Source organism: Prionailurus viverrinus, chromosome D1 (assembly GCF_022837055.1).
Source record: "Prionailurus viverrinus isolate Anna chromosome D1, UM_Priviv_1.0, whole genome shotgun sequence".
Taxonomy (NCBI): domain Eukaryota; kingdom Metazoa; phylum Chordata; class Mammalia; order Carnivora; family Felidae; genus Prionailurus; species Prionailurus viverrinus.
Window position 1 is genome coordinate 54,007,474 of NC_062570.1, and position 16,477 is coordinate 54,023,950.

Sequence of the window (16,477 nt, forward strand, 5' to 3'; positions counted from 1 at the left end):
CACGTGTTTGACAAAAATTGATGTTGTCAGTATTTTTTTAGTCCTTCTAAGTATATGTCTCATTACAGTTTTAATTTGCATTTCTGTGATGACTAATATTGTTGAAATTTTTTTTCTCATGTGCTTATTGGCCATTTATGTATCTTCTTTTGTTAACTGTGTTTTCAGTTCCTTTCCACATTTTTGTTAGGTTCTTTGTCTTTTTATTATTTAGTTATAAGAGTTATTCATATGCTTTAGATACTAGTCCTTTATCATATGTGTGTATTGTACATACTTTCTCCCAGTGTGTCTTGCTATTTCCATCTTTTTACAGTACCTTTTGAAGACTAAAGTTTTTTTTTAATTTTGTTGATACATACTTACTCACTTTTTTCTTATTTGATTCATGATTTTTATATCTTACTCAAAAGGTTACAAGGATTTTCTTCTATTTTTTTCCTTAAGAATTTTGTCATTGTAGCTTGTACATTTAGGTCTGTGATTTCCCCTCCTAGTCTGTATAAGCCTTGAGGGCAAAGGCCATGCCTGATTTATTTCTTTTTTATAGTGGTTAGTAGCCTAATGTTTGTTTAATGAAGAAATAAATGAATATGACTTCATAGTAGATAATGATTGTTGTAAGATAGTTAGGCCCTAGGCTGCTATATCTATTTCTTCTTGGTTGGTTGCTATGACCTGTAGGCTTGAATTACTTCTGTACTTTTGACTTTTTTCACCAATCTTTCTACTTAAAAAAAATTTTTTTCCATCAAAAAATACATTAACACACCTGGAATAATATATTGGATCTGTTTAGATATTTTAATGTAACATTATTTCATTTAACAGAATTTCGTTTTACCGTCCCATATTGTTGGTATGAATTTCTTTTTGTATGAATTTAGAAACTTTGGTGTTATTAAAAATTATTTTAAATCACCTATAAACTATGTACATGAATTACAGAAACCACTTGTATGTATTTTGCTTTAGTAAGACAGATTTGCTTCCTTTTTTATAAAATAAAAGGAAATTTCATTTTTGCTTCTCGAAAAGAAATTGGTAATAAGACACTCAGCCAGCCATGGTTTTTTGCTTCTCTCTCACCAGTAGAAATTGGTAACAAATAAGCTCACTCACATTTGTTAGTTGATAATCATATTTATTTCTCCTGATGTCAGTTCCCACTTTATCTCCTATTGTATACCCCTGCACTGAAAAATTAAAACCCATATTTTGCCACTTGAAACAGGTGCATAGGACAGATAAATATACATGTGTCACATAAATCTCTACAATTTGGAGAATATGCAAAACCTGAGCCAGCCATATTTCACATTTAAGAGGCAAATTTAGTGTGTGGATCATGATGGAGGTTGGAAGATAAAGATAAAAACCTAAATGTTTTTGTTTCTGTAACATCTTTTAGTGACTTTTACTTAGTTTCTTCAACTGGGTAATTATTCTGTGCTTTCCTCCTGATTCTACTTCACAGCAGTATAGTGCAAGATTCAGTGAGAACATTTGAAGTCTGGGAAGACTGTGCTTTGGGGACTACTGTATAAAGAATTATCTCAAAATTTACAAGCATGCCCATTGTAGCCAAAATATGTGTTTGATATGATAATACTGGTATTTCATATATAGCTATTGAGCATTGATTATGACAGGAGAATTTGAAGATACCTGCTCAAATTGTTCAATCCAAAGTCTCCCTACCTTTTGCGTAGATTATACCATAATCCATATAATTAAAAGTATTTGTTTTTAGTATTATTCAGCACTCATTGTTTCTTTTTGGCATTTAGTGACGTATTTATAAGTGAAACCAAATCAAAAGATGGAAGAACTATTCATTGTATCATGTATCTGTTTTGAATGTTCCTTCTCAGGAAACCACTGTCATTGGAGAATAGTTGGTTCATCTTTTGAAGATGATAAATGCAATGGCTTATAGTTGGCCATGGGATGATTTAATAGCCTGTCAAAGCCTGCTTCTCAGGGTTAGGTATGCACATAGATGGAAAGTTAAATAAAAGCTAGAAATATGGATTACTGAATAATTCTTAGGTTGTATATCATTGCCTTTCAGAAAGGCAGCCATTTTATCAGAAGAGGGAAACTATGGCTCCAAACACAAAGCAGGGCATTATTTTTTATAAAGCAACAGATATGAGACAGGGGAGGAGAGCCACAGGGACCTGACATGACAGGTCAATAGCTGTGGGTAAAGTAAAACATGTATGAGTAGGCCCCAGCAACTCTGGCCTCCTTTGATCCCTTCCCTCATGTCCCATTGTCTGAGCACATGTTTTTCTCAGTTGATTATCTTCTGTATTCATTGAGAATTCAGCAGTCTACTTTGGTGCTAGACCGTAGGACTCACTGCAGCAATGGGAGTGTTCTGTATCTTCACTGTCCAATACAGTAGCCACTAGCTGCTGTATGTAGCTGTTGAGCACTTGAAATGTGGCCAGTTTGAGAGACTGAATTTTTATTAATTTTACTTAATTTTAAGTAGTGTAAATGTTAAATAGCCATATATGGCTAGTAGTCACCATGTTGAACAGTGCAAATTTAACTGACCTCTGGCCAAAGCATAAAGCATTGAAGTCATTCGTGTTACGTGCTGTGAGGTGCTAAGGTTTCTGTTGCCCTTAGCACAATAATAATGCTGGACAAATACAGGTACTCAGGGTGTGTTAATGTTTGTTGAGTTAAATTGAATGGACAGAGAGAGGAGAAAGGTAGGAAGTATGAAGAACTGAGTGGCATCGTGATCAGGTGTTTGGGGCTCCGATGCCAATGTCTGCTCTTTAGTTTTAGTATAATTTTGTCATTTTTACTTTTTATTGTGTTCCATTAGTTTGTCCATCCTGTGTCTTTTTTGGTGCCTAAATATTGCATGGACACAAAATTACTTTTTAAATAGATGTGTAAGTAAAGTATAAAGAATAATGGTATATTCAACACTCTGGTCCTCCCAAAATGTTTCTGTAGTCTCCTCTACATACTTTCCCCTTCCCTCCCCATGAGAACTAGCCACTAGCCTCAATTTTGTGTTTATCATTTTCTGTTCATAGTGTCATCACATATGTTCATAAACAACTCATTTTTTAGTTTCACAAGCTTTTGAATTTTGTATAAATGGAATCATCTGTGTGTATTCTTCTATGACTTCCTTTATTCACTTAATATATTCCTAATAGCCTCCACATTGTTACCTTATATTCATGTTGCATAATCTATTCATTTTTGCTACTGTGGGACATTCCTTTGTATGAATATGCCACAAATCATCTATTTTATTATTGATGGGTATTTTTTCCTAGTGTTTTCCTAGTGCATTGTTGTGCAGCTCTGAAATCCCTGTATATGTCACTTGGTACACTCGTAAAAGATTTACTGCAGGGCCTAAATGGGTATTTCTCTATTCTGGGTGTCTTCCTTTTCTCCTCTCACCCATCCTTTCCTTCCCCCTCCTCTTCCTCCTCTTCTAGAATACAGGGAAAATGAATGCAGAGAAGTAGAGATTTTTCTGCATTATTTCTGCAGGCCAAGTGTTCCTCTAAAAGCATCTTGCCTCTGTTTCTAGTCTGTCATGGTCTCTTTATGCTTTTGTGTTCATAGAACAAGCTCTGATTTGGAGTTGGTCAAGAATATTAAAAATGTCTTATTTCATTCTTAGTCTATAGTTCTTATGCAAATGGTACCTCTGTACCAATTATTTGTCCCTTTTATGTTGCATTATAATTGGTAATTAGAAGGTCTACATCAGCGGTTCTCAACTCTAGCTGTCCATTAGATTGTCTGGAGAGAAAGAAAGAATGTCTGGCAAGCCTTTTAAAAAATATAGGTGCATCATATTTCAACGCAAGCCCCCAGAAAAACAGATTTAATCGGTCTGCAGGTGGGACTTGGTCTCATGATTGTTTTTGAAGAACCATAACTTATTCTACACAGTCAAGATTGAGAACCTCCCCCCCTCCAGATCAGTTGTCCTCAAAGTGTTGTCCTTGGACCAGCAGCATCACTTGGGAGCTTGTAGAAATATGACCTCTCAGGCCTACCCTAAGACCTACTGAAGCAGAAACCTTGAGTGTGGGGTCCAGCAAGCTGAATTTTAACAAGCCCCAGGGAGTCTAATGCTGCTAAAGTTGTAGAACCACTGAAGTACATCATTTAAGCATTTACAACAAAACTTCCTTTTACTCAGTCAGTAAACTGACTGAATCCTTTTAGAATCCACAGTGTTCCACAACAGCTTTAGACCAGAGAGTAGCTAAAGGAGGTAGGGGGGAAAGACACGTGCCAAAAAGAAGTCATTTTGGGTAAATCTCTGAGCCTGAGCAAAAGGGATCTTAAAAGCTATAAACTTTATTCGATGTGTTACCATTAGGTTGTAACCTAAAATGAAATGAAAAAGTATCCTGATTGGCCATCAGTGCTTACTAAGAAAGGGCTCTAGGCAGAGGAAAGCGTAAGATGGGAAAGAGCAGCCGTAAGTGGTCGGAAGTGACAGTCTCCGAGATTGCAAGCAGCTGAAAGAGGAGTCAGAAATAGCCACCAAGAACAGGATGACCATGTTGTATAGTGTTTTTTGGGTAGCAAGGATACAATAAAATGTGTGAAGTACCTCATGGACAATTAGTTCCAATAAACTTAAAAGAACTTTTTATTGTGATAAAATACACGTAACAAGAAGTTTACTATCCATGCCATTGTGCAACCAACACCGCTGTCTAGTTCCAGAACATTTTCATCACTGGGAAATCCCATACCCACGAAGCATTCACTCTCTATTCCCCCTTCTCCCTGGTCCTTGGCGCTCACACTTCTGCTTTCTGTCTCTAAATATTTGCCTGTTCTGGATATTTCACAGAAATGAAAGCTTACAATATGGGGCTTTTCATGTCTGCCTTCTTTAGTTTCAGCATAATGCCAAGGTTTATCCATATTGTGGGGTATATTAGTACTTCATTCCTCTTTCTGGCTGAATAATATTCCATTGTATGGATATGTCACCTTTTGTTTTTCCATTAGTCTGTTAACATACATTTGGGGTTTTCCCAAGTTTGGGCTATCATGAATAATGCTGCTATGAACATTCATGTACAAGGTTTTGTTTCAACATCTATTTTCATTTCTTTGAGGTATATACTCAGAAGTAGAATTGCTGGGTCATATGATAATTCTATGTTTAACTTTTTGAGGGATCACCAGGCTTCTCCACAGCAGCTGCACAATTTTACATTCCTACAAGCTGTGTATGAAGAGTTTCTCTACATCCTCACCAAAACATGTTATCGTTCATTTAAGAATTTTAGTCAAGAGGCTTTCTAAAAAAGGATATCAATTAGGGAATCTAAACATTTTTTAGAGTAGTGGTTCTTAATCATGGGTTCACATAATAATTACTTTTGGAACTTTTAAAATATACTCATTGCCACCACCCTTCTGAGTGAAGGTCTCCAGAGATAAAGCCCAGAATGAATACTCCTCATTGAGAACCATTTTCTGAAATGGTGATTCTCAAGAATTTGGTCTGGAGATTCCCTGAGGCCTCCTGAGATCCTTTCAGGAGAGGCCTTTGAGATTAAAATTATTTTCATAGTAATACTAAGACAGTATTTGCCTTTTTCATTCTCATTCTCTCATGAGTGTACATTGAAGTTTTCCAAAGTCTTCGTGACATGAGATAGCACAACAGATTGAATGCATAAGCAGATATGAGAATCCAGCTGTCTTCTATTAAGCCAGACATGAAAGAGATTTATAAAAATGTAAAACAGTACCACTCCTCTTATGAATTTTTATTAAAAAATGTTCTTTATGACTTATATGGGTTTATCATTGTTTTAAAATCAACACAGTTTTTTAAATTTCTCAATTTTGATGGTAAATACTAGTGGACATAACCTACATAAACAAAATCCCTTTGAGATCTTCAGTAATTGAAAGTATAAAGAGGTCTGGAGACCGACCAAATGAGAACTTAGACCTTTGGAAAGAAAGGAAACAAACAAAAAAGTAGTTATTACCCATTTGTTGGACACTTACCATTTAGTTAATATGAGGTTAAGCTTTTCACATATTTTGTTTCATTTTATCTTTATAATAACTTCATGACATATGTATTAACTACATACATACATATGTATACTACATACTTAACCCCATTTTCACATGGAGAAATTTATTCTCAAAAGAAGTTAACTTGGCTAGTTCATAAGTGGAGGAGCCAGGATTTCAGTTTAAGTTTTTAGAGTACATGTTCTTAATCATTACCATAACCTTAAAAAAGTAAGGGTCATTTGTACAGGATGTAATCCCAGGAAATTGTTGATAGTTCAATGCCATAATGACTCATCTACCTCTAGCATCAGGCCTCAGAAAGATAACCTTAGAAATCTTTATAGACTTCGATAATATGTAAATACCATGTGGTGCACGTACCACATTTTGTTCTCTTTAGTGGTCCTCATTATAAGGGCTGTTAAATACGAGAAGTATAAGAAGGATAATCTAGGTATGAATAGATGCAGTTGACAATGTTTAGCTTTTTTGGAAAAGTGATTTTAGTGTGTTATTGAAACAGGATAAATATTCATTTAGGACTGTCCGCAAATTATGGCCTTTTACAAAAATCTTATTTTCTAAGACCTCCTATCCAATCAGCCAGTCCTCTGAAGAGCCCATCATTGCAGGAATGATGAAGTGGAATAATTGTTCTAAATTGTTGGTATCCACTGTCACAAAAGCAAAAGAATCGGCTGTTGCTCTGTTTACATAGAATAAGACTTAGGGTGATTTTTTCATGTGATAATATTTCAGTTCATCAAGAAATAAAATCTTTGCTACATAGAGAAGTTCACCAGATCTAGTCCTTTTCAAAAATTTATTTGTTGACTATAGAGTAAAAACTAGTATATGGGCAGTCACTTTTCAAAAAACTGATTTTGTTATCTCCTAGTGCCTTCTGTGAAAAACTATTTTAGAAAATAGCAGAATTTTTTGCTTAGTAATTTCTATTCTGTTTACCATCTTCCTCATATTACTCCTCTATCCTCACCCCTAACCTAATGCTGTTTCAAATATTCAGTTTGGGGATCAGCACATTTTATGGAAAACAAGTTATTTGCTTATTTGACAAACTGTAATTGTCTGGTGTTGTTGGGCACTGGGTTAAGACTGAGGGTAATATGATGAACCAAAAAATAGATAAGGTAATGAAATCTATAGACAAATGAAGGAGATGGACAGACATTAAACAAATGATCACATCGATGTGTTTCTTTGTTTTTGGTTTTGTTTTTTTTTTAATTTTAAAAGGTGCTGTGAACAGGAGTACATGGTATTACTAAAAAGAGCCTAATGGGAGGATTGACTTAAGAAGGCTAGAAGAAGATTGAAGACAAAATGAGGGTAGGGGAAGGTGTGAGTTGCATTTGTGAGAAGTCAGCAGATCAGTCGAATAGCTGATATGCTTCTGGAGCCTAGAGAAGAAATGTGGGCAGGAGATATAAATGTGTGAATTGTATGCCGATAGGTGATTGATTGAAATTTGTTGGCTGAGGTGAGCTCATTTAGGGAGAATGCATACCGTGACAACAGAGGAGCCTCTAGTGACTAAGTATTGAGGAACTCTAGTGTTTAATAAACAGCTAGAGTAGAAGGTAAGAGACAGAGATGGACATCAAATAAATAGGAAAACTAGGAGAATACAGTGTTAAATGTTTCAAGAGGAGAGAATCTTCCAAGGAGAATCAAATATCCAGACTTTCCTATTAACATGCTTGTTCCTACCTTAGACGTGTGTGCTTGATGTTCCCTTTTCTGGAATGTCCTTCCCCCCCCCCCCCCCCCCCCCCCCCCCGAGCAAGATGTTATCTCCTTGGAGAAGAGTAGCCAACCCTCCAGGATTGTAGTCAGATTCTCTTGATCTTTGAAGCTCGTTATACAGTTAAGATTAAATTTTGGTTGGGCCTCAAACTCAGTACTAAATCAAATATTTAGGAAACATTAAAGACAATTTTTTAAGAAATGTTTAACAGTGATGGTAGAGAATAATTTTTAGGTTTGAGGATGCATCCGCCCTAAGGCATCTTGACATGAATTGTTGAAATGGTGAGAGCTCCGTCTTACACCCTTCCACCTAGTGTATCATTGGATGGTCAGAGGGAGAGGGGAAAGCTGAAAGGTAGGGGTCCGCTCTGTGGAAATAATGAATGGCAAATGTGTCATAGTATTGATAAGCCAGTGGATTCAAAGCAGTAGTAAAACAGATAATTTCTTTCTGAAAGATGGGAATACCATTTGACAAAGACTGTTTTAAAAGCTAGGTGAAAGCTGTGAGTTCATTTTAGTTCAATGGATGTTTTTTGAGCTGACCACAGACAAGTGATAGGAGGTTGGGAGTGGGGGCCTTCGGGAAAGTTGCTGATCCATCTTCTGCTGAATAAGTTCTTCCCCAGCTAAGGAACAGTAATTCCTCTATTCTTTCAAAATATGAAGATTGGCTCTTAAATTTTAGGACCCAAAAGAATAAATGGCCAAGCACTCAGTGACCATTTTATAGTAATCCACTTACCAATTTATGGCTGTAGTACAACCTTTTTTTGGTAACTTTATTTTTTATTTTTAAAAAGCTGTTTTTGTAGTTAAGTTGGTTGATGTGTATTGAATGTACTTTTGTTATCTTAAACATCAAGTCCAAGCTCGTGGACTTTCCTTATATAGTTTGCCTCTCTCCATAATTTGGCACAAGAATGCTTTTTAGTGCTGAGTGTTTTCTTTCTCTGCTGGTCTCTTCTCACAGCAGTACTGGCCTTTCACCTGGTTTTGTGTCTTATTTTAGAAATGGTCTTGTTGTCAGATCTTATTTTAAATGTTGGTTAGTCCAAGCCTTGCTGCAAATGTCTTTCATGTCTGTGGAAGACAGAAAAGAAGAAGTCAGCATAAATTAAAATACGAATGATTTCACATGGACCTAGAAACAAAATTGTTGTAAAAGACACTAGAGATTAATGCCAAGCTGCTCCTATCTCCCACTCATGCAAGAATTTGAGACCAGAAAGGCTAAATGACTTGCTAAAGGTTAGGAAATATTGATGAAAATTTATCATTCTTCTTACATGAAGGCAACATATCCTAGTAAGCTATAACTTTAACACATAAAACAAATAAACTATTCGTAAGGTAGATAAATATATCAATATAATAAATACAATACAATAAATATATCAAACTACTCACCCTGATTATCTCTGAGAAGAGTATGGGGGAAGGTGCATCATAAAGTTTTCTTTGTAATTCTCTGGGTCTGTCAGTGTTCAGTTATGAGCATCATTATTTTCATATCGTGATAAAGGCCGTGACCACTAGGATCAGATCTGGATTTGAATCTGGCCTGTACCACTTAAGAGGCTGCGACTCTGTGACTTAAGGGAAAGCTTCTTAACCTCTCTGAAGTTCCATTTCTTAGCTGGAAAAAGAGAAGTAACAATACATACTTTATTGAGTTAACTATAAAGGAATTAACTGTAAGGTTCTTACAGCTAGTGCGTGGCCCGCAAGGAGTACTTCTAACAGCAGCTGCTATCACTGGTACTACTGCTGCTGTCCCTACTTTTATAAGCGAACACTGGGCACTGGCATAAGATGTTCATTATGGAATGATTAAATGTTCCTCTGCTTAAAGACTAGATGCTGAATTAGGCAGTTTTGTACCATAGCTTCCAGATCATTTTAAATTTCTGTTAATTCAGAGGAAGCACATGGCCATCAGTTTTTACTTACCCTATTAGAATAATACTTAACTCTTGGGTACCTCAATCAGAGCCTGATCCATATTATAATTAAAATAAGAATCCCTGGCATTCTTCATTATTTTATACTAGAGCGGCTTACCCTACATTGCTAGGGAAAATTATTAACCATCGTTAAACTAAAAATCCCTATTGCTACTCATCTTTGGGCACCCTACATAGAATTGCCATGTGAGAAGCAGATGTCCTTTTGACTGGAACTTGTAGTTCTTCTTATAAACTATTTTCTCTGTAACTAGTATCTTAATACAGATTATATGTGTCTTTTGAAAAACAGTCTCATTGGCTTTCCTGGTATTTCAGGAAGATCACTGATGAAGTCTCAGAAAGAAATGTCATTTCATTTATGTAGATATACTACTGACAGCCTACCTAGAGATTGTGTAGTCACAGATTGGAAACCCAGGGCCTTATAATTTTTTAGGTTATTATTTGGGACAGGCCTAGATTGTTTGACACCTTTTAGGTACTGAGTAACAGCCACGGTAAAATATATCTGAGTATTTTTCTGTACATTATTTGTAATGTTACTGTTTGTGAGCATGCTGTACTTTTCCACTTTACAACTGAGGAAGCCTGTCATCATCATTAGTACTCATTCATTCAGCATGAGCACCTGTTTTATCTTAGGCACTGGAGATGTAAATATGAATAAAACATGATTCCTGCTCTGGAAAATTTCGTAGTTTATTGGGAGAGAAAGACACATATATGATTGCATTTCAAAGTGATATATTCTGTATAATACACGAACAAAATGTCATAGTCCTATAAAGGAGGGAACAGTAAATTTGGGGATGTATGGTAAGGTTACAAAGAGAAAGTGGCATTTGAGCCAAGTCTTGAAGGGTAGTTGGGAATTTGCTCTTTGGAGAGAGAGGAGCCAGTGATGGTCATTGGAGGCAGGGAACAGCCTAGCAAAGGCCTAAAGACTTGCCTGAGCATGCTGTGTGAGGGGAGTATCTTCAGCATAACCAGAGAAAAGGCTTTGAGAAAGAAAGTGAGTCAAAGTTAGGAGGTTGAATTGTATCATTTAAACAGTAGGGAATCATTGAAGATTTTTAAATTATGGCTGGTATAATCACACATGAGTTTGAGAAGTCATAGTAGCTTGGGGCTGGAGGAAGAAAGACAAGTGGCAGTCACCAGTTAAAAAGTTGTTGTAGTTCGGGGCACCTGGGTGGCTCAGTCGGTTAGGCATCCAACTCTTGGTTTCGGCTCAGGTCGTGATCTCACAGTTGGTGATTTAGAGCCCTGAGTCAAGGTCTGTGCTGACAGCGCACATCCTGCTTGGGATTCTCTCTCTCCTGCTCTCTCTGCCCCTCCCCTGCTTGCACTCTCTCTAAATAAATTAATTAATTTTAAAAAGTTGTAGTTCTCCAGGCAATACATGAGAGTTCACACTAGCAGTATCTTTGAAGATTTTAAAAAAAAAAAAAAAGTGGGGGCAGGGGCACCTGGGCGGCTCAGTCAGTTAAGCATCCAACTCTTGATTTCAGCTCAGGTCATGATTCCAGGGTCATGTGTTTGAGCCCCTGTCAGGCTCCACACTGAGCAATGGGCACGCTTGGGATTCTCTCTCTCCCCCTCTGCTCCCTCCCCAACATGCACTCTCTCTCTCTCAAATAAAAAATAAAATAAAATAAAATTAAATTAAATTAAATTAAATTAAATTAAATTAAATTAAAAAAATAAAATAATAAAGGGAGGGGCAGGGAGTCTCTGGATTTGCGAGAGTTTTCCTAGGTGTAAACAATATGATATGGGAAATGTGGGCAGTGGGAGAGCTGGTTTGGGTGATGAGGTGGAGTAACTGAGATTAATAGAATTGTGGAAAGTGAAAAAGGAAAGGAAGGATTGTTCTTTGTTTTTTGTTTACTCTGGGAGCAGGGCAAGGATTTTCATTTTGCACAAGGTAGGGTCAGTGTTTTCAGGAACATTCTAGTAGGCACATCTGGATCTGAAGTTCAACAGAGAGGTTACCATAGTAATATTTTTGAGTTCTTATTGTTTATTTTTCCATTAAAAACTAAGGTTCTTGGAGGTTAACTGATTATGGTTTCAGGAAGGTGACTAGAACCAAAACATAAATTCCTAAGCTTCTTACCAACTAGGCCTCAACTAAAATAGCCTTTTGAAAGAAAAAATAAATATCTTGATTTCCATTATAATCGTCTTACTGTTTTATTTCCTAGAGTATCTTAAAAAAAAAAAAGCCCAATGGGTGTGTGTGTGTGTGCGTGTGTGTGTGTGTGTGTGTCTATAATCTATTTTCTGCACTGTTTTCTGATCTTAGTGTTGTTTGACTAATGCCAGTCAAATGATGAATACTCCCGATAATAGCTGAGGAGTCCCAAGTCTCTTGTTTTGTCCTAGCAAAATCTTAAAATTCAGAGATTAGATAGTCCTCAGGAAATACTCAGTATTTCATATATGTTTGATTTAACCCCATTTGTTGGCCTGATTCCACATGAGGGAGACTCTAAGTGTTAAAGAATGAAAGTGTAGTGTCCACTTTTCTGCAGGAATTGAAAAGTAAGATTTTCCCCCACTATTTGAATTGTTGCGCTATGAGCTATTCTCTTGAATACCAGAGAATAAAGTAGACAGTTCTTCAAAATCCGTCCTCACCCCCAAGTTTCAGGGGTCATTCAGCGATCATTGAAACACTTGGGTGGTTGTGAAGGACCTGAGGAGGATTTGAGCAAGACAGACCACCATACATATCAGATACTCTTTTTTCACTTAAAAAAAAAATGAGCATACTTTATCCATGTGAAATTCTAGTTTTAACTGTGACTATATAGAATCTCTGTGAAGCTTGTTGGGCTGTGGTATTTTTCCTTTACTTTGTTCTTGATTGCTGCGAAGTGTAGTTGCCTGCTGTTTAAGGCAGCTGCAGTTGAGTGCGCCCAGAAGTGGTTGATTCTATATTTAGTAAGCCATAGGGTTTGTAAAGCATTTGCAAATTCCTTCGGGATAAAATGGTTTCTATAAATGTAACATTTTTAATGAAACTATTATTATCACCCATTAGAGAAATATAGCAGCTAATATGGGTGGATTTGTGACAAGACAGAGGCACAAAACCTTTTATACTTAAGAGTACACTGAGTGTTTTAAATACTTAAAATTAATAATGTGAATCCTGTTTTTATACTTTTAATCTTGAATTGCAGAGCTTTTACTCAAGTGTTTACCTTTGGTCCAACATTCCGAGCAGAGAATTCTCAGAGCCGGAGACACCTGGCAGAGTTTTATATGGTAGAAGCTGAGATTTCTTTTGTTGAGAGTCTTCAAGATCTCATGCAGGTAGGTATGCAAGTTTTAAAACAATTTCTGAATAACAGATATCTGTGAGATTGAAATGCTTCTGTGTACATCTGTGCATTATAGGTGTTCATGGAGTGAAGAAGATGGAGAACTAAATTTGATAAACATTAAGTGCCTTTAAAGTACAAGAGTCAGACAGATTTAAGCTCATATCCCAGCTCTGCCATTACTTTTGTTTTGATGTTATCTAACCTTGATGATCTTTAGCTCTCTCAACTATAAAATGAGAATAATAGTAACTATTTCATAAGGTTATGGGGAGGAGTAAATGAAATAATGTTTGTATAATGTAAAGCACCTAGTATTGGGCCTGGCATATGGCAGGCTCAGTAAATACTAGCTCTTGTTATTTGTTAGGCAAATAAATAAAACATCCTTATAGTTAGAGAAATGTCTCCATAGCTATATTGGAAAGCATGTACAGGAGCCAGCAGAGCTCTATTTGGGAAGAAGAGGGACAAGAGGTACGGCCAGAGAGATAGTCAAGAGTCAGATTATGAAAGAAAGACTTTGTAAATGCCATACTAAGTAGTTTGGACTTAAAGGAGAAAGAGTTCTCAGTTGGGAAAAGCCATTGTCTATTATAGTTTAGAAACATCTCTTACGTAACAATTTAATTATTTAGAGGGAGATAAAAATGGGGGTGGGAGCTTTTTTAGGAGGCTGAGGCCATAATCCAGATAGAGCACATAAGCTCTGAAGTTGGATGGACCAGGAATGTTTAGCTCCACCACTTACTTGCTATGTGACCTTAGACAAAGGAGTTAATTCTCTGAGCCTCAGTTCCCTCATCTGTAAAATGAGAGTAATAGTTCCTACGTTATGCGGTAGTTCAGAGGATTACACAGATAATATATAAAGGCACATAGAATAATAATAGGTTATGGCACTTTGTACCCAGAAATGATTGTTGTTATTATGAATTGTCTCTCCAGTACCACTAATATCTTAGTTTGGATTTGTAAGTTCAGAATGTTTCAACTTTCATCAACTCTCACTTCTATTCATTTTATATCTTTCTACTCTTACCCAGTAAATGGCCCAATTCTACTTAAAACATAAATACCACGTATATCATCTAATAGAACGGACTTACTATTTTATTATCCAGTCCTGGTTGGATTTCCTAGTAAACAAACTATAGAGCAGATTTGGGGGTTGGGATTATTGGGGAATGCTCTGGAGAACAATATCTGTAAGGAAAGGAAGAAATCTGTATTGGGCAGAGGGAAAAGTTGAACTACAATGCATTTACAGAGGCCTTAGCTAATTCTTTGAGGAACTTTGGAGCTGGAATGTTCATAGTTGTCCCATAGGAAGACAAGGGGGTGGTGGGCCTTTGTTCTTTCCCTGTCAAACAGTTACCTGACATGGATTAGTCTTGGAGGAGACATACTCTTGCGTAAGACAGCACTCTTGGCCTGGCCAGTTCCTGAAGAGGAATCCAACCATGAGACATCAGCAGTTAATATTCCAAGTGGAGAAAAAACTCGTGGTCCTGAAGGGGTGTTTTGACCATACCCTACAGTATCCACTTACCCCTTTAACATCTCCCACTGATTGTTCTCAGATCAGTGTTCCCCAGGGGACGTTTTTGGTTGTCTCTCCTAGGAAGTGGATGGAAGAGACGGGTGAGTGGTTGCTACTGGCATCTAGTGGGTAAAGGCTAGGGATGCTGTTCAGCATGCTAAAATGTACAGGTCCCTCCCCCTCAACAAACAATTATCTGGCCAAAAATGGCAATAGTAATGCTGTCAAGTAGCTCTTTTCTAAGTTGTGGGGATTCAGGATCTGAGACTCACGAGGAGGCTTAAAATTCCTTAAGCAGCTTTCAGTCTGAGCATACCACCCTATTCTGTATTACTCTTTGATTTAGACAGTGAGAGTATTGTAAGCAGTGGGACCACACCCTTTACTCCCTGTTTTTGCCTTGACTCTCTCTGTCTCTCCTGCCCAAACATAGATATCAGAGAAAAGTTCCAAAGACAAAAGTTAGATTAGAATTTATTAAACATGATAATCTTTGCTCTATAATTGTATATTCTGTAACTAAATAATTCTTATTTGGTATTCCACTGAGTGGTACTCAGCACACACTGTTGAATGATTTTTAATTAATTGAAATGCAAGCTTTTCCTTAAAGACAGAAGAAAGATGTGCGTCCCTGAAAATTAATCTTCTGCTTCTCTTAATTTTCTCCCTTTTATAAATTACATTCTGTGGAAATTATTATCTTGATGAAAATATGAAATCAGAGTAACAAAGGATTTTACCCTCAAGAGGTATAAACAAATAAATATTACTATTTTTGACCCATTGAGTGATATATTTTTAAAAACATCTGAAGGTTATGCTAACCGTTCAGTTAAGTTTCTGTTTTCTTCAAATATATTTATAGAGCATAGTCTGAAAGTCAAGGTTAGAGAAGGCAATGATTTTCTTCTTCAAATGGAAATTTACTGCTCATGTGAAACACACCAGTTTAACAACCCCAGTGGTCAAAGTCTTCATCTTACAGATAGGTGTATTGTACCCCTCACTAGTACAGGCTTGGTATCCAATCAACCTGTTTTTGTGTGTTCCCCATATGTGCCAGCTTTTGTTAGTGATTGAGGTATATGACCCTTCATAAATAATTCAGTTACTTTGTGATTTCTTTATCTCACTGTTAGATTGAAGGTAATATAGGCTCAAGGGAAAAGATCTTTAGCTTCCTTTTGTTCTTCTTTCATCAGGTTTTTCCTTACTCTTCTACAAAAAAATATATATATATGTGTATATATATATGTATATATATATGTGTATATATATGTGTATATATATATGTATATATGTATATATATACACATATATATGTATATATATGCACTCACACACACACACACACACACTATATAAAAAATAAATGTATCTGGTTGTCCGTTGGTAATTAAGTATGTTCCTGTATCTGGTCATATTAAGTTAATTCAGTAGATGCTTGTGCCCCACCCTCTGGGTGCCATGATAGGGTGTACCAGAAATGCAAGAGAGGAAGGGAAGATACCTGACTTTGAGTCAGCCTGTACTTAATGAATGTCTGTATCTTTCTGAATACAACATTTAGAGGGCCTAATAGCTCCCTGACTTCAGACCAAGAATTTTAGTTTTGATTAGAAATATCTTCCATTCCACTTTTTTTCTTCTAACAAGAGTTTCTTCTGTGAGATGTCTGTGGATACTCCTAGTAGAATGAATTCTTACATACTGATTTGTGTTGTATCATGATTTGTGTTCTTTTTACTGTATGCTTTAGCAAAGCAAAAATCTATGTAGATTTCTCTCTCTATATATAAAAT

General features: G+C 36.4%; 1 protein-coding gene across 5 annotated transcripts in view; it reads left to right on the forward strand.

Annotated features, from left to right (window-relative positions):
• NARS2 (asparaginyl-tRNA synthetase 2, mitochondrial) overlaps nt 1–16,477 on the forward strand; it is a 138,300-nt gene that overhangs the window by 79,271 nt on the left and 42,552 nt on the right. For all 5 annotated transcript variants that reach the window (XR_007156508.1, XR_007156509.1, XM_047879162.1 and 2 more), the window contains exon 7: nt 12,989–13,121. Coding sequence is in view for 3 of the 5 variants with exons in the window: in XM_047879162.1 (XP_047735118.1) it covers nt 12,989–13,121 (133 nt within the window). In the remaining 2 variants the exon portion in view is untranslated. The remainder of the gene's footprint in view (nt 1–12,988; nt 13,122–16,477) is intronic.